This window comes from Schistocerca gregaria, chromosome 1 (assembly GCF_023897955.1).
Source record: "Schistocerca gregaria isolate iqSchGreg1 chromosome 1, iqSchGreg1.2, whole genome shotgun sequence".
NCBI lineage: Eukaryota > Metazoa > Arthropoda > Insecta > Orthoptera > Acrididae > Schistocerca > Schistocerca gregaria.
The window spans coordinates 746,354,496-746,376,727 of record NC_064920.1 but is presented as its reverse complement, the minus strand read 5'-3'; the positions used below and the strand labels follow the sequence as shown (position 1 = coordinate 746,376,727).

The following is a 22,232-nucleotide window of genomic DNA, read 5'->3' as shown; positions in this document are numbered from 1 at the left end:
ACTGTGTAGTACAGTATAACACATGTCATGTGACGCATTGATGCCCAACTCTGGTGACACGGTATCGTGTGTCTTCGTTACCTCTCGACTGCAATGGATTCTAATATCTTCTTGTTTAATCCTAATTTGTTGTTGTTGTTGTGGTCTTCAGTCCTGAGACTGGTTTGATGCAGCTCTCCATGCTACTCTATCCTGTGCAAGCTTCTTCACCTACCAGCACCTACTGGAGCATACGTCCTTCTGAATCTGCTTATTGTATTCATCTCTTGGTCTCCCTCTACGATTTTTACCCTCCACGCTACCCTCCAATACTAAATTGGTGATCCCTTGATGCCTCAGAACATGTCCTACCAACCGATCCCTTCTTCTGGTCAAGTTGTGCCACAAACTTCTCTTCTCCCCAATCCTATTCAACTTCTCCTCATTAGTTATGTGATCTACCCATCTGTTATGTGATCTACCCATCTAATTACCCCCCATGAACCATGGACCTTGCCGTTGGTGGGGAGGCTTGCGTGCCTCAGCGATACAGATGGCCGTACCGTAGGTGCAACCACAACGGAGGGGTATCTGTTGAGAGGCCAGACAAACGTGTGGTTCCTGAAGAGGGGCAGCAGCCTTTCAGTAGTTGCAGGGGCAACAGTCTGGATGATTGACTGATCTGGCCTTGCAACATTAACCAAAACGGCGTTGCTGTGCTGGTACTGCGAACGGCTGAAAGCAAGGGGAAACTACAGCCGTAATTTTTCCCGAGGACATGCAGCTTTACTGTATGATTAAATGATGATGGCATCCTCTTGGGTAAAATATTCCGGAGGTAAAATAGTCCCCCATTCGGATCTCCGGGCGGGGACTACTCAGGAGGATGTCGTTATCAGGAGAAAGAAAACTGGCGTTCTACGGATCGGAGCGTGGAATGTCAGATCCCTTAATCGGGCAGGTAGGTTAGAAAATTTAAAAAGGGAAATGGATAGGTTAAAGTTAGATATAGTGGGAATTAGTGAAGTTCGGTGGCAGGAGGAACAAGACTTCTGGTCAGGTGACTACAGGGTTATAAACACAAAATCAAATAGGGGTAATGCAGGAGTAGGTTTAATAATGAATAGGAAAATAGGAATGCGGGTAAGCTACTACAAACAGCATAGTGAACGCATTATTGTGGCCAAGATAGATACGAAGCCCACACCTACTACAGTAGTACAAGTTTATATGCCAACTAGCTCTGCAGATGATGAAGAAATTGAAGAAATGTACGATGAAATAAAAGAAATTATTCAGATAGTGAAGGGAGACGAAAATTTAATAGTAATGGGTGACTGGAATTCGAGTGTAGGAAAAGGGAGAGAAGGAAACATAGTAGGTGAATATGGATTGGGGCTAAGAAATGAAAGAGGAAGCCGCCTAGTAGAATTTTGCACAGAGCACAACTTAATCATAGCTAACTCTTGGTTTAAGAATCATGAAAGAAGGTTGTATACGTGGAAGAACCCTGGAGATACTAAAAGGTATCAGATAGATTATATAATGGTAAGACAGAGATTTAGGAACCAGGTTTTAAGTTGTAAGACATTTCCAGGGGCAGATGTGGACTCTGACCACAATCTATTGGTTATGACCTGTAGATTAAAACTGAAGAAACTGCAAAAATGTGGGAAATTAAGGAGATGGGACCTGGATAAACTGAAAGAACCAGAGGTTGTACAGAGTTTCAGAGAGAGCATAAGGGAACAATTGACAGGAATAGGGGAAAGAAATACAGTAGAAGAAGAATGGGTAGCTCTGAGGGATGTAGTAGTGAAGGCAGCAGAGGATAAAGTAGGTACAAAGACGAGGGCTGCTAGAAATCCTTGGGTAACAGAAGAAATATTGAATGTAATGGATGAAAGGAGAAAATATAAAAATGCAGTAAATGAAGCAGGCAAAAAGGAATACAAACGTCTCAAAAATGAGATCGACAGGAAGTGCAAAATGGCTAAACAGGGATGGCTAGAGGACAAATGTAAGGATGTAGAAGCTTATCTCACTAGGGGTAAGATAGATACTGCCTACAGGAAAATTAAAGAGACCTTTGGAGAGAAGAGAACCACGTGTATGAATATCAAGAGCTCAGATGGCAGCCCAGTTCTAAGCAAGGAAGGGAAGGCAGAAAGGTGGAAGGAGTATATAGAAGGTTTATACAAGGGCGATGTACTTGAGGACAATATTATGGAAATAGAGGAGGATGTAGATGAAGACGAAATGGGAGATACGATACTGCGTGAAAAGTTTGACAGAGCACTGAAAGACCTGAGTCGAAACAAGGCCCCCGGAGCAGACAACATTCCATTAGAACTACTGACGGCCTTGGGAGAGCCAGTCATGACAAAACTCTACCAGCTGGTGAGCAAGATGTATGAGACAGGCGAAATACCCTCAGACTTCAAGAAGAATATAATAATTCCAATCCCAAAGAAAGCAGGTGCTGACAGATGTGAAAATTACCGAACTATCAGTTTAATAAGCCACGGCTGCAAAATACTAACGCGAATTCTTTACAGACGAATGGAAAAACTGGTAGATGCAGACCTCGGGGAGGATCAGTTTGGATTCCGTCGAAATGTTGGAACACGTGAGGCAATACTGACCTTACGACTTATTTTAGAAGAAAGATTAAGAAAAGGCAAACCTACGTTTCTAGCATTTGTAGACTTAGAGAAAGCTTTTGACAATGTTGATTGGAATACTCTTTTTCAAATTCTAAAGGTGGCAGGGGTAAAATACAGGGAGCGAAAGGCTATTTATAATTTGTACAGAAACCAGAGGGCAGTAATAAGAGTCGAGGGGCATGAAAGGGAAGCAGTGGTTGGGAAAGGAGTGAGACAGGGTTGTAGCCTCTCCCCGATGTTATTCAATCTGTATATTGAGCAAGCAGTAAAGGAAACAAAAGAAAAATTTGGAGTAGGTATTAAAATTCATGGAGACGAAGTAAAAACTTTGAGGTTCGCCGATGACATTGTAATTCTGTCAGAGACGGCAAAGGACTTGGAAGAGCAGTTGAACGGAATGGACAGTGTCTTGAAAGGAGGATATAAGATGAACATTAACAAAAGCAAAACGAGGATAATGGAATGTAGTCAAACAAAATCGGGTGATGCTGAGGGAATTAGATTAGGAAATGAGACACTTAAAGTAGTAAAAGAGTTTTGCTATTTAGGAAGTAAAATAACTGATGATGGTCGAAGTAGAGAGGATATAAAATGTAGACTGGCAATGGCAAGGAAAGCGTTTCTGAAGAAGAGAAATTTGTTAACATCGAATATAGATTTATGTATCAGGAAGTCGTTTCTGAAAGTATTTGTTTGGAGTGTAGCCATGTATGGAAGTGAAACATGGACGATAACTAGTTTGGACAAGAAGAGAATAGAAGCTTTCGAAATGTGGTGCTACAGAAGAATACTGAAGATAAGGTGGATAGATCACGTAACTAATGAGGAGGTATTGAATAGGATTGGGGAGAAGAGAAGTTTGTGGCACAACTTGACTAGAAGAAGGGATCGGTTGGTAGGACATGTTTTGAGGCACCAAGGGATCACAAATTTAGCATTGGAGGGCAGCGTGGAGGGTAAAAATCGTAGAGGGAGACCGAGAGATGAGTACACTAAGCAGATTCAGAAGGATGTAGGTTGCAGTAGGTACTGGGAGATGAAGCAGCTTGCACAGGATAGAGTAGCATGGAGAGCTGCATCAAACCAGTCTCAGGACTGAAGACAACAACAACAACAACCCATCTAATCTTCAGCATTCTTCTGTAGCACCACATTTCGAAAGCTTCTATTCTCTTCTTGTTCAAACTATTTATCGTCCATGTTTCACTTCCATACCTGGCTACACTCCACACAAATACTTTCAGAGACGACTTCCTGACATTTAAATCTATACTCGATGTTAACAAATTTCTCTTCTTCAGAAACGCTTTCCTTGCCATTGACAGTCTACATTTTACATCCTCTCTTCTTCGACCTCATCAGTTATTTTGCTCCCCAAATAGCAAAACTCCTTCACTACTTTAAGTGTCTCTTTTCCTTATCTAATTCCCTCAGCATCACCCGACTTAATTCGACTTCATTCCATTAACCTCGTTTTGCTTTTGTTGATGTTCATTTTATATCCTCCTTTCAAAACACTGTCCATTACGTTCAACCGCTCTTCCAAGTCCTTTGCTGTCTCTGACAGAATTACAATGTCATCGGCGAACCTCAAAGCTTTTATTTCATCTCCATGGATTTTGATACCTACTCCGATATTTTCTTTTGTTTCCTTTACTGCTTGCTCAATATACAGATTGAATAGCATCGGGGAGAGGCTACAACCCTGTTCACTCCGTTCCCAACCACTGCTTCCCTTTCATGTCCCTGCCATCTGGTTTCTGTACAAATTGTAAATAGCCTTTCGCACCCTGTATTTTACCCTGCTACCTTTAGAATTTGAAAGAGAGTATTCCAGTCAGCATTGTCAAAAGCTTTCTCTAAGTCTACAAATGCTAGAAACGTAGGTTTGCCTTTCCTTAATCTTTCTTCTGAGATAGGTCTTAGAGTCAGTGTTGCCTCACGTGTTCCAACATTTCTACTGAATCCAAACTGATCTTTCCCAAGGTCGGCTTCTACCAGTTTTTCCATTCGTCTGTAAATAATTCGCGTTAGTATTTTGCAGCTGTGACTTATTAAACTGATAGTTCGGTAATTTTCACATCTGTCAACACCTGCTTTCTTTGGGATTGTAATTATTATATTTTTCTGGAAGTCTGAGGGAATTTCGCCTGTCTCATACATCTTGCTGACCAGATTATAGTGTTTGGCCAGAACTGGCCTAATATATCACACAAAAATTAGAGGTTTCACTTGTGCCGCTGTCACTTTTACTTTCAGACTCTTGTAACATTCGCGTCTTCACTATGTATGTCTTATGTACCCACTTCTACAGTGCCAGGCTGGAAGCTACATGGCAGACGCCACGCTCCGCGTGCAGACAGCTACTGCGACACAGTCGGCACGGCATTACAATACAGAAATTTCCCAACGACAAGGCGCCCAGCCACGATGGAGTCAAAGGATGGGCACTGAAATATCAGACCAGAGATGCTAACAGCATCCCTCCCTCGAGGCACTTTCCCAACAAATTTACGAGTATTCTGACCAGGACTTGCCTGGTAAGCACACCGAACCTGGATGGCTTCACAATAACAGAACTGTGAAGAGCAATTAACCGTTAAATCAAACTATTTTGTTACTTCCCAGCCACCGAATGGTGAGAACATAATCATATATTATTTTAATTGCTCGACTACTAATCTAGGGGACCGATTTTACATTGTTGCATTGTGCCCCGATAAAATCTTCTGAATCGGGAAAGACCAGTGAAGTGTGTCGGCTCGTATTAGTTGCGGTCTGTAGATAGTATCCCTCGTTCATTTACCCTCTTTTCGGCGGGCGGCGCTCTAGCGCCGCGCCTTTTGCTTTGGAATGTTTGCGACGCAGGGGTTGGAATAATCAGTCACCGGGGGCGAGGAGGAAGGAAGGCGGTAGGAAACGTGTGTTCTGATGCGTTCTTGGGCGGTATCTTGACCGATTTGCTCTGACAGATCCGTTGCAACGGGAACTACTTTGATTATGATTATTTGACTCTGGTGCTCTGATAGAGCACCTCCCTCCTGTTGTCGTGCCGTGTTTTGTGACCTACTGACTCTGTTGTTACTGCCCTGCCCTATGTGATTTTCTCCTGAGCTGTGCTTTGCGGGAAGTTTGGAACTACTTAGTGGGGTCTGTTTTGCTTACAGAAACTGTACAAGCCTGCCCACATCTGTGTTTGCTCAACGCTCTGTGTGTGCTTTCTTGAAAAGTAACTTAGTGTGATGCCTAGGTGTGAAGACTGTGGTGACAGCTCTTTATTGCTTGCTTTTAACAGAGTTTCTCTTTGCCAAATGATGCCTTGCATTATTACTGTCACTATCCGTGCTAGAAGTGAGAATGTGACAGAGGTCCCAGGTGCTGCTAATGCAGTCATGAACATTCATGATTAACTTGGCTTTTTATTTTTTTTTAAATTCTGATCTGGCCAGGTTTATTATTATAACGGCTGCAGTGCCGGAGAGCTATGAAATTCTCTTTGGTGGCCCCCTTCATTTTCGTAACCTTGAACAAAATTGTATCCCCATGTCTGAACACCAGCCCACGAATACGGTTCTACAAAGATTTGAACAACTACAACAGAACATCATTTCTTTTTTCTTACACATTGTCAAAGAACTAACATGGAATTGCGTTTTCTACTTTGCTCAAATCGGAACGGCAAGTGTTAATCAACTGTAGATATTTATTCTCTCCTTCCGGTTTCACACAGTCTTAGTTAAACGGATAGTTTATGATCACTGATCCACATATTTCTTCTTTCTTGTTGCCTGGAAACAGTTTTAATATTTTTTATGAATATCTGATGTTTCCTAATTAATACTATCAGGTTTTTGCCATGTTACCGAGTTTCTTGCAAGCAAACGGCGGTGCGGAGCACTTAACGTCATGTGATCTCCAAGAACCTCGAGCACAGCCGGCAGCCGCTACCCGTTCCCATCGCACGGCTCTTGGCACCATCCCAGCTACTTCGTTTGCCAGCAACATGATCCTCAACCCAACCTCCACGATTAATTTACACATGTGACGTATTGTTTGTAGCGTCATAAGACCCCGGAAGCAAAACATCATCACTCCTGTGCCGAAACGTGCAGAGAGCATAATCGAGCCTCGGAATAACAATTTGGCACAGTTATCAAATAAGATGTACGGAAAAAGTACTGCTGAACAGGTTCTTAAAATAGACAACCTTTTGCCTCAGGAGCCGCTTGGGTTTAGACAGGTGCGTTCCACAACCCTACAACTCTTTCGAGTCGTGGAGACGTTACACAGGTGTCCAGTAACAAAGAATATTGCGGTGACAAATTTCTGAATGTTACTAGGGCATTAGATAGAAGTTATCACAGAGGGCTATTGTACAAGTTAATCGACCTTCGCATCGAAAGCTCATATGTGCTGCTTTGGTGTCTTACACAGGGTGTCCCAGAAATGTTGCGACAAACATCGAGGGGTTGTAGAGATTGTCTTAAGGAACAAATCGAGGGTAGGGACTAGTGCCCGGAAACGTCATTCAACGGCGTTACAGAGCGTCGAAGTTGTAGGCTATACTGCATGCCACTAAGCCACCCCCTTAAGATGCAAACGTCACTTTGTACGCTGTCGGACCGTAAGCGGTCCGCTTGGCAATGTTTTTCGTTATTCAGTGATCGCAACTGACTGCCACGACCGACAGTGGAGAAGATGGAGCTAGGTTCTGCGTAGACAGGCCTTGTCTGCTATGAATGCGATGCTCTTTTTCTAGGTGGATGATGATTTCGGATACAGCTTCCCATCTTCAGTTTATTTTTCTTTCGTATACCTAAAACATTGCCGATTTCAAAGAGTTCCAGGAGAAAAACAAACTGCGGATTGAGACCCGTGTCTGAAACAATAATCCACCGAGCCAAAGAGCACCGCATTCGTAGGTGATAAGCCGTCCTGGTGGCCGAGCGGTTCTAGGCGCTACAGTCTGGAACCGCGTGACCGCTACGGTCGCAGGTTTGAATCCTGCCTCAGGCATGGATGTGTGAGATGTCCTTAGGTTAGTTAGGTTTAAGTAGTTCTATGTTCTAGGGGACTGATGACGTCAGAGATTAAGTCCCATAGTGCTCAGAGCCATAGGTGATAAGGCCTGTCTACGCAGCAGCCAGCTCAATCAATGACGATCGTGCCAGTCAGTCGCGATCATTGTACAAGCAACATGGCGAGACATCGCGTACGATCCGTACTAAGCGACACTCGCTGCCTAAAAGGTGGCATAGTGGCAGGCGAAGGAGGCTATAGCTTCGACGCTACGTGGGGTCGTTTGCTGACGTTACCGGACGCACATTCTTATCCTCGATTTGTTCCTCAAGACAAACTCTATAACCCCTTGATGATTGTCGCAACGTTTTAGGGACACACTGCGTACAGAACTGCATCTTCGTTGTCAAAGTAGACGAAGCAACTTTCACGATTAGAAGAGTACAAGCAGAAATGTGAAAGTGTCACAGGGGGCCGACACCAACACTGTGCTCTACTTTCTGTACACTTCGAAACTGCCGGCAACAACAAATGTCTCCGCAGCTACTTACGCAGAGGACGCTGACTTATATACCAAGAACAGACGTACGGTCACACGCAGTAAACCAGAGACTGCAGTAAGCTTGCACAATCCTCGAAGCAAGGGGTGTTCAGTAGCAGATAAGATGTAACACTGCAGAAAACCAAGGAACGATACTCACCAAACGCCACAGACCAACATTACAGGCCATCCACCACTTTGCAGCACCTACGAAGTGAACACACACAGTCAGACATTTTGGACACAGATCACACAGTAGTTGTGATGAAGCGTAAGCTGAACTTTAAGACATTAGTAACGAAAAATCAATACGCAAAGAAGTAGGGGTAGTACTAAAGAATGACGAAATACGCTTAAAGTTCTCTTGGGCTATAGATGCAGAAATAAGGAATAGCTCAGTAGGCAGTACAGTTGAAGACGAATGGACATCTTTACAAAGAGCCATCACACAAGTTAGAAAGGAAGATACATAGAAGGTAACTTCGAAGAAACGGTGGGAACAGAAAAAATACTTCAGTTGATCGATGAAAGGAGGAAGTACAAAAATGTAACGGGAAATGCAGCAATACAGAAATACAAGTCGCTCAGGAATGAAATAAATTGGAAGTGCAGGGAAGATAAGACGAAATGACTACATGAAAAATGTAAAGAAATCTAAAAAGAAGTGATTGTCGGGAGGACAGACACAGCATACATGAAACTTAAAACAACCTTCGGTGACATTACAAGGAGGGGTGGTAACATTAAGACTGCAATGGTTTTTTTTTTTTTTTTTTTTTTTTTTTTTTGTCATCAGTCTACTGACTAGTTTGATGCGGCCCACCACGAATTCCTCCCCTGTGCTAACCTCTTCATCTCACAGTAGTACTTGTAACCTACGTCCTCAATTATTTGCTTGACGTATTCCAATCTCTGTCTTCCTTTACAGTTTTTGCCCTCTACAGCTCCCTCTAGTACCATGGAAGTCATTCCCTCATGTCTTAGCAGATGTCCTATCATCCTGTCCCTTCTCCTTATCAGTGTTTTCCACATATTCCTTTCTTCTCCAAAACTGCGTAGAACCTCCTCATTCCTTAACTTATCAGTCCACCTAACTTGCAACATTCGTCTATACACCACATCTCAAATGTTTCGATTCTCTTCTGTTCCGGTTTTCCCACAGTCCATGTTTCACTACCATACAATGCTGTAATCCAGACGCACATCCTCAGAAATTTCTTCCTCAAATTAAGGCCGGTATTTGATATTAGTAGACTTCTCTACCCCAGAAATGCCTTTTTTGCCATAGCGAGTAGGGGCGAAAGGCTACAACTTTGTCTTACACCCTTCTTAATACGAGCACTTCGTTCTTGATCGTCCACTCTTATTATTCCCTCTTGGTTGTTGTACATATTGTATATGACCCGTCTCTCCCTATAGCTTACCCCTACTTTTTTAAGTATCTCGAACAGCTTGCACCATTTTATATTGTCGAACGCTTTTTCCAGCTCGACAGATCCTATTAACGTGTCTTGATTTTTCTGTAGCCTTGCTTCCATTATTAGCCGTAACGTCAGAATGCCTCTCTCGTGCCTTTACTTTTCCTAAAGCCAAACTGATTGTCACCCAGCGCATTCTCAATTTTCTTTTCCGTTCTTCTGTATATTATTCTTGTAAGCAGCTTCGAAGCATGAGCTGTTAAGCTGATTGTGCGATAATTCTCGCACTTGTCAGCACTTGCCGTCTTCGGAATTGTGTGGATGATGCTTTTCCGAAAGTCAGATGGTATGTCGGCAGACTCATGTATTCTACACACCAATGTGAATAGTCGTTTTGTTGCCACTTCCCCTAATGATTTTAGAAATTCTGATGGAATGTTATCTATCCCTTCTGCCTTATTAGACCGTAAGTCCTCCAAAGCTCTTTTAAATTCCGATTCTAATACTGGATCCCCTATCGCTTTAAATCGACTCCTGTTTCTTCTTCTATCACATCAGACAAATCTTCACTCTCATAGAGGCTTACAAAGTATTCTTTCCACCTATCTGCTCTCTCCTCTGCATTTAACAGTGGAATTCCCGTTGCACTCTTAATGTTACCACCGTTGCTTTTAATGTTACCAAAGGTTGTTTTGACTTTCCTGTATGCTGAGTCTGTCCTTCCGACAATCATATCTTTTTCGATGTCTTCACATTTTTCCTGCAGCCATTTCGTCTTAGCTTCCCTGCACTTCCTATTTATTTCATTCCTCAGCGACCTGTATTTCTGTACTCCTGATTTTCCCGGAACATGTTTGTACTTCCTCCTTTCATCAATCAACTGGAGTATTTCTTCTGTTACCCTTGGTTTCTTCGCAGCTACCTTCTTTGTACCTATGTTTTCCTTCCCAACTTCTGTGATGGCCCTTTTTAGAGATGTCCACTCCTCTTTAACTGTACTGCCTACTGCGCTATTCCTTATTGCTGTATCTATAGCGTTAGAGAACTTCAAACTATCTCGTCATTCCTTAGAACTTCCGTATCCCACTTCTTTGCGTATTGTTTCTTCCTGACTAATGTCTTGAACTTCAGCCTACTCTTCATCACTACTATATTGTGATCTGAGTCTATATCTGCTCCTGGGTACGCCTTACAATCCAATATCTGATTTCGGAATTTCTGTCTGGTGTAATCTAATTGAAATCTTCCCGTATCTCCCGGCCTTTTCCAAGTATACCTCCTCCTCTTGTGAGTCTTGAACAGGGTATTGTCTATTACTAGCTGAAACTTGTTACGGAACTCAATTAGTCTTTCTCCTCTTTCATTCCTTGGCCCAAGCCCATATTCTCCTGTAACCTTTTCTTCTACTCCTTCCCCTACAACTGCATTCCAGTCGTCCCTGAGTATTACATTTTCGTCCCCCTTTACATACTGCATTACCCTTTCAATATCCTCATACACTTTCTCTATCTGTTCATCTTCAGCTTGCGACGTCGGCATGTCGGTGTTGGTCTGCTGTCGATTCTGATTAGAACAACCCGGTCACTGAACTGTTCACAGTAACACACCCTCTGACCTACCTTCCTATTCATAACGAATCCTACACCTGTTATACCATTTTCTGCTGCTGTTGATATTACCCGATACTCATCTGACCAGAAATCCTTGTCTTCCTTCCACTTCACTTCACTGACCCCTACTATATCTAGATTGAGCCTTTGCATTTCCCTTTTCAGATTTTCTAGTTTCCTTACCACGTTCAAGCTTCTGACATTCCACGCCCCGACCCGTAGAACGTTATCCTTTCGTTGATTATTCAATCTTTTTCTCATGGTAACCTCCCCCTTGGCTGTCCCCTCCCGGAGATCCGAATGGGGGACTATTTCGGAATCTTTTGCCAATGGAGAGATCATCTTGAAACTGCTTCAACTATAGGCCACATGTCCTGTTGATACACTTTGCGTGTCTTTAATGCAGTGGTTTCCATTACCTTCTGCATCCTCATGTCGTTGATCATTGCTGATTCTTCCGCCTTTAGGGGCAATTTCCCACACCTGGGACAATAGAGTGCCCTGAACCTCCATCCGCTCCTCCGCCCTCTTTGACAAGGCCGTTGGCCGTTGGCAGAATGAAGCTGACTTCTTATGCCGGAAGTCTTCGGCCGCCAATGCTGATTATTCATCAAAATTTAGGCAGTGGCGAGGATCGAACCCGGGACGGAAGACGTTTTCAGTATGAATCAAAGACGCTACCCCTAGACCACGGGGCAATGGGAACAGTGTTGTTAAATGCAGAGTGGAAAGCGGATGGGTGCATAGAATACATTGAAAGCTGCTGGGAGGGGGATGACTTGTCTGATGTGAAGAAACAGGAGTCGATTTAGAAGAGATAGGGGATCCAGTATTAAAATCAGAATTTAAGAGCACTTTTAAAGACTTAAGATCAAATAAGGCAGAATGGATCGACAAAATTCCATTAGAATTTCTAAAATCATTAGGGAAAGTTGCAACAAAACGACTATACAAGTTGGTGTGTACGATGTAGGAATCTGAGAATATACCGTTTGGCTTTCGGAAAAGTATCATCCACACAATTTCGAAGACTGCAAGAGCTGACAAGTGCGAAAATTATCTCACATTCAGCTTAACAGCTCATGCATCCAAGTGGCTGACAAGAATTATATACAGAATAATGGAAAAGAAAATTGTGGACGTGAGAAGAGGATCAGTTTGGCTTTAGGAATTGTGAAGGCACCACCGAGACTATTCTGGCATTGTGGTTGATAATGGAAGCAAGACTAAAGAAAAATCAAGACATGTTCATAGGATTTGTGTACTTGGAAAAATCGTTCGACAGTGTAAAATGGTGCAAGAAGTCCAAAATTCTAAGAAACATAGGGGTAAGCTCTAGTGAGAGACGGGTAATATAGAATATTTACAAGAAGAAAGAAAGAGAGTGGACGACCTAGAACGAAGTGCTTGGATTAAGAAGGGCGTAAGACAGGTTTGTAGTCTTTCGCCCCTATACTGTTCAATCTGTACATCGAAGAAACAATGATGAAACTAAAAGAAAGACTGAGAAGTGAAACTGAAATTCAAGGTGAAAGGATGCCAGTGATACAATTAGCTGATGACACTGCTATCCATAGTGAACGTGAACAAGAATTACAGGATTTGCTGAATGGAATGAACAATCTAACGAGTACAGGACATGGGCTGAGAATAAATCGTAGAAAGACGAAAGTAATGAGAAGTAGCATACGTGGTATCAGCGAGAAACTCGACATCTGGATTGATGGTAACGAAGTAGATTAAGTTAAGGAATTCTGCTACTTAGGCAGTAAAATAACCAATGGCGGACGGAGCAAGGATGACATCAAAATCAGAATAGAGGCAGAAAAAAGGGCATTCCAGGCCAAGAGAAGTCTACTAGTATCAGAGATAGGCCTGAATTTGAGGAAGAAATTTCGTAGAATGTACGTCTGGAGTACAGCATTATATGGTAGTGGGACTGGCTGTGGGAAAACCGAAACAGAGTAGAATCGAAGCATTTAAGATGTGGTGCCGCTGACGAATGTTGAAAATTAAGTGAACTGCTGAAGTAAGTAATGAGGAGATTCTGCACAGAATCAAAGAGGAAAGGAATATGTGGAAAACACTAACAAGGAGAAGGGACGATATGACATCTGTTAAGACATCAGGAATGATTTCCATGGTACTAGAGGGAACTGTAGATGGAACTGTAGACGAAGACAGAGACTGGAATATACGCAGAAAATAATTGAGGACGTAGGTTGCAAGCTCTACTTTGAGATGAAGAGGTTGGTACAGAAGAGGAATTCATATTCATGGCGGGCCGCATCAAACCAGTCAGAAGACCGATGATCCAAAAAAAAAAAAAAAAAAAAAAAAAAAAAAATCGACCAACTGCAAGCCTTTTTGGTGGGAATGGAGTGGGAGATTCTTGTACACATATCAACAAAATTTTGCATCCCCTCGGTTCCGAGAGTTCCAGAACCTGTACAGAAAATTGGAATAGATGTCAACATAAACATCATTTCCGCTCTTTTTATTGCTCATGAAAACAACAAGTTACTTGTTGTACCAACATACAGCGAGACCTTCAGAGGTGGTGGTCCAGATTGCTGTACACACCGGTACCTCTAATACCCAGTAGCACGTCCTCTTGCATTGATGCATGCCTCTATTCGTCGTGGCATACTGTCCACAAGTTCATCAAGGCACTGTTGGTCCAGATTGTCCAACACCTCAGTTGTGATTCGGCGTACATCCCTCAGGGTGGTTGGTGGGACACGACGTCCACAAACAGCCCTTTTCAATCTATTCCAGGCATTTTCGATAGGATTCATGTCTGGAGAAAATGCTGGCCACTCTAGCCGAGCGATGTCATTATTCAGAAGGAAGTCATTCACAAGATGAGTACGATTGTGGCGCGAATTGACGTTCATGAAGACGAATACCTTGCCTGTATGCAAGGGAACTTCCATCTTGCTGCACTCGCTAGACAGTGTGTCTAAGGCATTCAGCCTGACCGGTTTCCTCCAAACACCTCTCCGACGATTGTCTGGTTGAAGACGTATTCAACACTCAACGGTGAAGAGGACGTGATGCCAATTCAGAGCGGTCCATTCGGTATGTTGTTGGGCCCATCTGTACTGCTCTGCATGATGCCGTGGTTTCAGAGATAGACCTCGCCATGGACTTCGTGAATGAAGTTGCGCATCATGCAGCCTATTGCGCTCAGTTTGAGTCATAATAAGACGTCTTGTGGCTGCACGAAGAGCATTATTCAACATGGTGGCGTTGCTATCAGGGTTCCTGAGAGCCATAGTCCGAAGGTAGCGGTGATCCACTGCAGTAGTAGCTCTTGGGCGGCCTGAGCGAGGCCTGTCATCGACACTTCCTGTCTCTCTGTATCGCCCCCATGTCCGAACAACATCGCTCTGGTTCACTCCAAGACCCCTGGACACTTCCCTTGTCGAGAGCCCTTCCTGACGCAAAGTTACAATGCGGACGTGATCGAACCGCAGTATTGACCCTCTAGGCATGATTGAACTACAGATAACACGAGCCGTGTACCTCCTTTCGCCGGCCGGGGTGGCTGTGTTGTTCTAGGCGCTACAGTCAGGAACCGCGTGACCGCTCTGGTCGCACGTTCGAATCCTGCCTCGGGCATGGATGTTGGTGATGTCCTTAGGTTTAAGTAGTTCTAAGTTCTAGGGGACTGATGACCTTAGAAGTTATGTCCCATAGTGCTCAGAGCCATTTGAACCGTTTACCTCCTTCCTGGTGGAATTACTTTAACTGATCCGTTGTGGAACCCCCTCCGTCTAATAAACGCTGCTCATGCATGGTTGTTTACATCTTTGTCCGGGTTTAGTGACATCCTTGAACAGTCAAAGGGACTGTGTCTGTGATACAATACCCACAGTGAACGTCTATCTTCAGGTGTTCTGCGAACTGGGGTAACGGGAAACTGTTTTTGATGTGTGTATATAGTAATGAAACAGGTTATCTATTATGTATTTGATATTCTACTGCCACGGACAATAACTGTTTTTTGACTGTACTAAGACTGATCACATTTCCTAAGACTCATATGGAAACAATCAGCCCATAAGGAAGATGACTCACATAAATTTGTTGACCGTAGCCTACTTGAGTTGCCTGTGTAACGCCGCGTACACACCTTGCAGTAAAGTCACGGGAGTTTGTATGGGGACAGTCGTGACACAATGTCTCGAGACTGTCGCTAAACAACGTCACGCGTCCACATGTACCAAGCCAGTTGTGATACAGAAATCAGAACTCGATGTCACAAGAAATATCTGTTTGTGCTGTTCATCTCTGTTAAATTATTTAATGTTGCTAAGAAGCAAAAAGCGTGAACCTGAACGGTACTGGACGAGGAATTTATTTTCTGGCGGAGTTACTACAGCTTGGAATCATCTTGAAAAACTGAAGCTAGAAGATGGCATTGGTTTCAGAAATTTTGTCAGAATGAGCCCTACCAATTTCGAAACCCTTCTGCAATGGTTGGAGAAAAGATTTCGAAAGAAAACATTATATTTGGGGAAACCATTCCAGCCTCAATCAGGCTAGCTATCACTCTCCGGTTCCCTTCTAGCCGCGAATAATTTACCAGCTCCTTTCGAGCGTCAAAACAATCAATTTCAAGTATAGATCCAAAAGTCTGTGAAGCCATAATTACTTCGCGGAAAGGGTTCGTAAACGTAAGAAATAACTCAACCTTTATTTTTTACATTTTTTATTTTAAGAATGAATTAATTAGAAGTATACAATTTTGTCATTTTTTAAATTACAATGATTTGAAATTTTCAAAAAAACCTCTATGGTTTGGTCTTCTCTGGTCCCTCCATTTTGAGAAGGAGGTTCCAGATCTTGCGAAGATGTTGAGGGTGAAAAGGAACAGTCTGAAGAGTATGAGGTTTGGCCGTCTGTACTATTGGATGTTGATGGTGAAGAATGGAATGGAGGTGAAATTGTTTGAAGTGGGCGTAACTGGTTTGAACTGATCTGGGGTGAATATCCTATCGCACTGTACATTCCCAGTTCCAATTTTAAGAATAGTCATCAACTTCACGCTGGGCTAAGGCAATTTTGATGCGACTTCTACTGCAGTTTCTCGATTTATTAGCAACATGCTCTCCGTAAACCACAAATTCACCTTGGCTCCTAAAAGCCTCTGTTAAAGATTTCATGCAGCTTACTGTACCCCTTGCAATTTCAACATTGTGATTTGCATTCTTCCTCCTTTTGGGTATCGGTGACCTTCTGAATTCTTCTTTTGGTAGAGTGGACTGTTGTTCATCATATCGCTCTTCTTATGTTCCGTTGTCGACATCCTCCTCGGGAAAAACCAACAATTTCATTGAACTTATTTTGTTTAACACCTGTTACTTGTATTTATTGCTTTAATGATATTCTATTTTGTTCAATATTTCAGACGCCAAAATCTGATCTCCGAATAGATAGCAATAGCAGAACAATTCGCAACGAGATGGAACTTTCTACAGTGTCTAGGTAGTATAGACGGTAAACACATACAGATAGTGGCCCCAGAAAAAAGAAGCAGGATGTATTTCAGTTATAAAGGAAACTTTAGTATTGTGCTTCTTGGAGTAGGTGATGCCAACTATAACTTTATATATGCTGATGTGGGATGTCAGGGCCTAATATCGGATGGTGGTGTCTTAAAATTTACATCTTTGTACAAGAAAATGGTGCTAAAGAAACTAAATATCCCCACAGATAAAGCATTGGCAGGCAGGTCTATCCCTGTTCCTTATGTATTTGTAGCAGATGCGTTTGCATTATCCACCCATGTGATGAAACCTTACCCAGGCCAGTGATTGTGTTCAACATTAGCAGAAAGGATTTTCAATTACAGGCTCTGTAGAGCTCGACGCGTTATTGAAAACATATTTGGAACTTTAAGTTCCAAATTCAGAGTGCTCTTAAAACCTATTGCACTGGATCCCGAATCTGTGGTTATGGCATGTATTTATCTGCACAACTTCCTAAGAAGAAATTTCGAATGAAGGAAGTTTTATACTCCTCTAGGATCGTTTGATTTAGAAGACATTGACGGAAGTTTGATAGAAGGACAGTGGAGATCTGAATCACCAAATATTCTAATAAAATTGTAAAGTATTCCTGTAAGAACACCTACCGATGTGCACAAAATTCGAGTTAGAAATAAATTTAAAAGCTTTGATAAATTACTTTTAAAATTCTGTGAAAGATACAAATATACAAAATACTTGTGGAAAGAGTAAAAAGTGTAAAATTAAATAAAGTTCACTTACTACGGTATATATGTTTCTTCTTCTGCTTCATCACAATCAGTGTTCCGGCTTCCTATGGATTCCGTTCCTTGTAACAAAAACAGTAATGGTTTGTACCAAAACCAGTTGCGCTTTTTGGGGGACGAACCACTTTCTTTTGACTCTGATAACTTTTTATGTTCGCGCCTAAACTGTGATTTTAAATTGTGGATTTTTTCTCCATAACATGGTGTGACATCTGGTATTTTTTAGCTAGAGATTCCATAGCATCCCTCCTCATATTTCTGTTTTTATATTCCCCACATGTCATATCCCAAAGAGAAGGGCAAGCTTGAAAACCTTCAATTATTTTCATTGTTGCCTCCATTGTCGCCAGGTACAAAATAACGCACACACGTCAAAGTACACGTACAGACTGCGAAATTTCGCTCGACATTACATCATGTTCCCCGTTTTGACGGGGAACGTGTGACTCTAGACTTCTGTATAGCGACAGCCTCGCAACACGAGAAAATGTCCCGGAACAACACTGAGACCTGTCTGGGAACACGTGTTCCGTGAGTTTTGCTACTAGGTGTGTACGTGGCTTTATATTACACACTACAGCAATGAAACTATAAACTGTATGAAACAACTAATTATTTTCTGTTCCTTTTTGCTCATAATTAGTTTCACAAAGGAAATTTAAACTTAGTTCTGGTTTTTGGTGTACAAAGATTTCCATCCATAAAGTAAAATATGTATAATTGTTATTTAAGACAAGAATGTAAAATAAAAAATCATTCATTTTTCAGGTTACTACACTTCAGTTGATATCGTGCGTAATAGTAACTCCATGTTTTGTTCTAAAGTGAATTCATATAACTCATGAAAAATTTTGTATTAGAAACTCATTCAAGAAGTCTAAGTCTGTAAGCACGTGACGGAAAAATTCCAATGAATAAGTGAATCAAAAGTCAAAAAAGAGTATCAGCGTTGGTACACAGGTTCGAGATATTGTCAGAGAACTGCAGTTAATGACATGTTACATGACAATGAGAAGTTTTCTATGGACTGTTTGTTTCAATTTCGTAGGAAATAAGAAAGACCAAAAGTACAAAGATCATGTGACAGAGATGTTGTCACGTTATGAAATGCCTAGCTCGGCACTTCCTTCAGGGTACATCAGTCATCGAGTTGAGGGATACAGGGAAGAGACCTGATATTCTAGTAGACTGCTGTTACACTACTAATACAGATAGTCCACACGTAACTTGCAAGCTGAAATTTGCAATCGATTTACAGTCTGATGAGAAATTCTTCGAAAGTCAGATTAGAACTTGTATGAATGCGAAAGTGTGTTATTGAGTATTATGTACTCTAGATGTATCTACTGTTATTTCCTTTATTCATTATACATATTTTTGATATACAAGGTACTGTAAAAAAATTGAAAATGCTTCAGTCATTTTGGCTTAATTTATTAATTTTATGAGTTGATATTAAATGAATTTTATCAGTGCAGGTGTTTCATACTATTCGTGTGGTTCTTCACCTCAGAAATTCCCAATTACTATCAAATTTCCTACTCTAAGCATATCTAGGATGCATCGCAACATAAATTAATATGTATGTTGATGATATAAAAGAGGAGACGTATTTCTAAAGATGGAGCTAATCGCTTCCTTTTCTGAGCATTCATCATCGTATGGCGTCTGAGTAAACGCGTAAGTCCTACATAAAATTGGTTTATAAGTTTTCAACGAAAATTTGGCGCCATGAGTTAATGCACGCCTGAATTTGCATTCTGCTCTATTGTGTGTCACTACAATGGTGTCCACAGGCTTCTTGTATCTCCCTAACCTGGATCTGCGTGTAATCGAGATTTCAAGATTGTATAGCTAGGGATACAAACATATTGAATTACGCTTTATTATTCACATAATAAAAAGTCCGCCTTTTGCAACGGAATTCCTTGCTTGAATAGACCTGTTGGGCACACGTAAACGAAACATTCTGTTGTGAAAGACTAAATTTATAATGAAGCAAAATTAAAGTATCAATATATTGTCTTTACCACGCCCTATAGTCATTCATAATGTTTTTATGAAATTTTAGCATCAAGAAATAAATACTTTGACAATGACATTCCTGCTTAGGAAATATTAATAAATGTAGGATTGGAGTTCGAATTGCTGCAGTTTGAATGAATTAAAACTGGGGAACTGGCAGATCTAGTTTCTTTGTAAGCACTACTCATAATTTTTCACTTACCATTACAATCGCAGTGATACTTAGGTATGAAGCTCGCCTGTCACATTTGGTTTCCTTGCAGACAAGGGAAAAATTTTAAATAATTATTTTATTTTATACTTTATTTAATGGCATAAGCCGTACAACTACTTACCGTATGTAATACTCAAGTTTACATGAAATATGTCTCTACAGGTCGGCCGTTGTGATCGTGCGGTTCCAGGCGCTTCAGTCCGGAACCGCGAGACAGCTACGGTCGCAGGTTCGAATCCTGCCTCGGGTTTGGATGTGTATGATGTCCTTAGGTTAGTTAGGTGTAAGTAGGTCTACGTTCAAGGGAACTGATGAACTGATGACCTGAGATGTACTCATAGTGTACCCATAGTGCTCAAAACCATTTGAATTTTGTTCAAAAATGGTTCAAATGGCTGAGCACCATGGGACTAAGCTTCTGAGGTCATCAGTCCCCTAGAACTTAGAACTACTTAAACCTAACTAACCTAAGGACATCACACACATCCATGCCCGAGGCGGGATTCGAACCTGGGACAATAGTGATCGCGCGGTTCCACACTGAAGCGGCTAGAACCGCTCGGCCACACGGGCCGGCTTTGAATTTTGTCTCTAGAGGCACATAATACACTGATGTGGAAAATTTAAGAAAGTAACTTTCGCATGAAGTGTAACTGCCAAATAACATCATTATATGAAACTTAGATCATACGTAGGAAGTAAGTGAAAGAAAGACGCAATTAAACGAACAGAAATGACACTTTTGTTCAATGGCAATATTTACTCTCTATTCCCTGCGATCCATGAAGGTATCCTGGACCTTACTAACCGCGGGACGTGGATGTTAATAGGATGTGTGATCATCAGGGTAGGCAAGCATGCGCCCCAATGTGCCCACCGCTGGCCGCGTGGTTGGCAAGGAGTTGTTGCAGTAGGGCGTTCCTCCTCCACCAGTGCGGTTGTGAACTGTTGGCTTGTCGTTGGTGCAGGTGGATATGCTGAAATTCGCCTCCCCAACGCGTTGATGTTGTTCGATGAGATGTAAGTCAGGCAAAAGGGTAGGCCACTCCATTCATTGAATACCTTCTCGTGCCAGGAGTTCCCCACCCGAATTGTTCAATATTGTTACACATTGTCATCCACAAATATGAAGACAGGGCTTAATACACCCCTGAAAAGTCCAACATGAGGAAGGGGTGCTGTGTCGCAATAACGTTCACAGGTGCGTGTTCCGCGTTCAAACATTTGAAAATGAGTACGCCTATGCAACATTAGGCCTACCCACACCACAATACCTGGACCACCAAAACGATTTTGTTCGACGATGTACCTGGGTGCATTTCGTGTTCTCATCATTCACCATATGAAGGTCCGTCCAGCTCAACAGATAACAGGAGTGAATTAAGGGCCGAAAGAGAAAACGGGATGGTTGCGTCACAGAGACGATTTATAGCTGATACATTTCCCAGACTGCCAGCTACTAGTCCCGCCTGCTGTTGAGGTGTCTGGACACGGTGGCCTCATCGTAAACGGCGAGCCGGCAGCAGACGAAGAGTTCCCGGCGATGGCGTCGCTGCACATGAACGGCAGCCACTACTGCCGTGCCAACGTGCTGTCCTAATACTATCTGGTCACGCTGCACACTGCGGCAGGACCAAGTAGGAGAGTTAATGCTGCCAAACTCTCGCTACAAATAGGCAGAGATCCACTGTGGCACGTGTCCTTACCATTCAGACACATGGATAGCCATGCGGGCAAACTTCTGTATCATGGTGGGCATCATTATTATATTGTGACAACGCTGATCACGCAGTTAACGTTGTAATTCCAACAGTTGATGCCCAAATGGAAATAGGTTTCCCTGATACGTTCTTTTACGGGCTGTAAGTTCGGTGAAACCGCGCGGGATTAGCCGAGCGGTCTTGGGCGCTGCAGTCCTGGACTGTGCGGCTGGTCCCGGCGGAGGTTCGAATCCTCTCTCAGGCATGGTTGTTTGTGTGTTTGTCCTTAGGATAATTTAGGTTATGTGTTGTGTAAGCTTAGGGACTTATGACCTTAGCGGTTAAGTCCCATAAGATTTCACACATATCTGAACATTTTGAACTAGTTTTGTGAGTGAACTTGTTACAAACTTTTAACGTTTTAAGTTTTCGTCTTTTGCAACTTGATGACGTGCAACCAACACCTCTCATTTTCATCATCCTTCAATCTTGATTGGAGATTTACGATGACAGCAGCCGAAATATAAGTAATATAAACTACGTTAAATACAAATTATATTAAGCTATCTACAGTAGGCGGTTTTACACACAAAATATCTACATTGATAGCAGACTCAATCATGAAAAGTTTCCTTTCTTTTTAAGGATTTGGCATTGTTGGCCTAATATCATAAACGATAAATCGAATTCAGACCACTGTGATTAGGATAGCCGAATTTTGAAGGAGATTACATCTACGCACTATTGACTTATTTGACGCAGGGGACAAACTCAGTT

The 22,232-nt window shown here is 42.2% G+C and overlaps 1 protein-coding gene across 1 annotated transcript in view; it reads left to right on the top strand.

Moving 5' to 3' along the window:
- The window catches only part of LOC126272408 (chymotrypsin-1-like), a 108,500-nt gene extending 87,145 nt beyond the window's left edge, over positions 1 to 21,355 (top strand). Inside the window, exon 5 of the mRNA XM_049975281.1 lies at positions 21,204 to 21,355. Coding sequence (XP_049831238.1) covers positions 21,204 to 21,355 — 152 coding nt within the window. The remainder of the gene's footprint in view (positions 1 to 21,203) is intronic.
- The last annotated feature ends 877 nt before the right edge of the window (positions 21,356 to 22,232 follow it).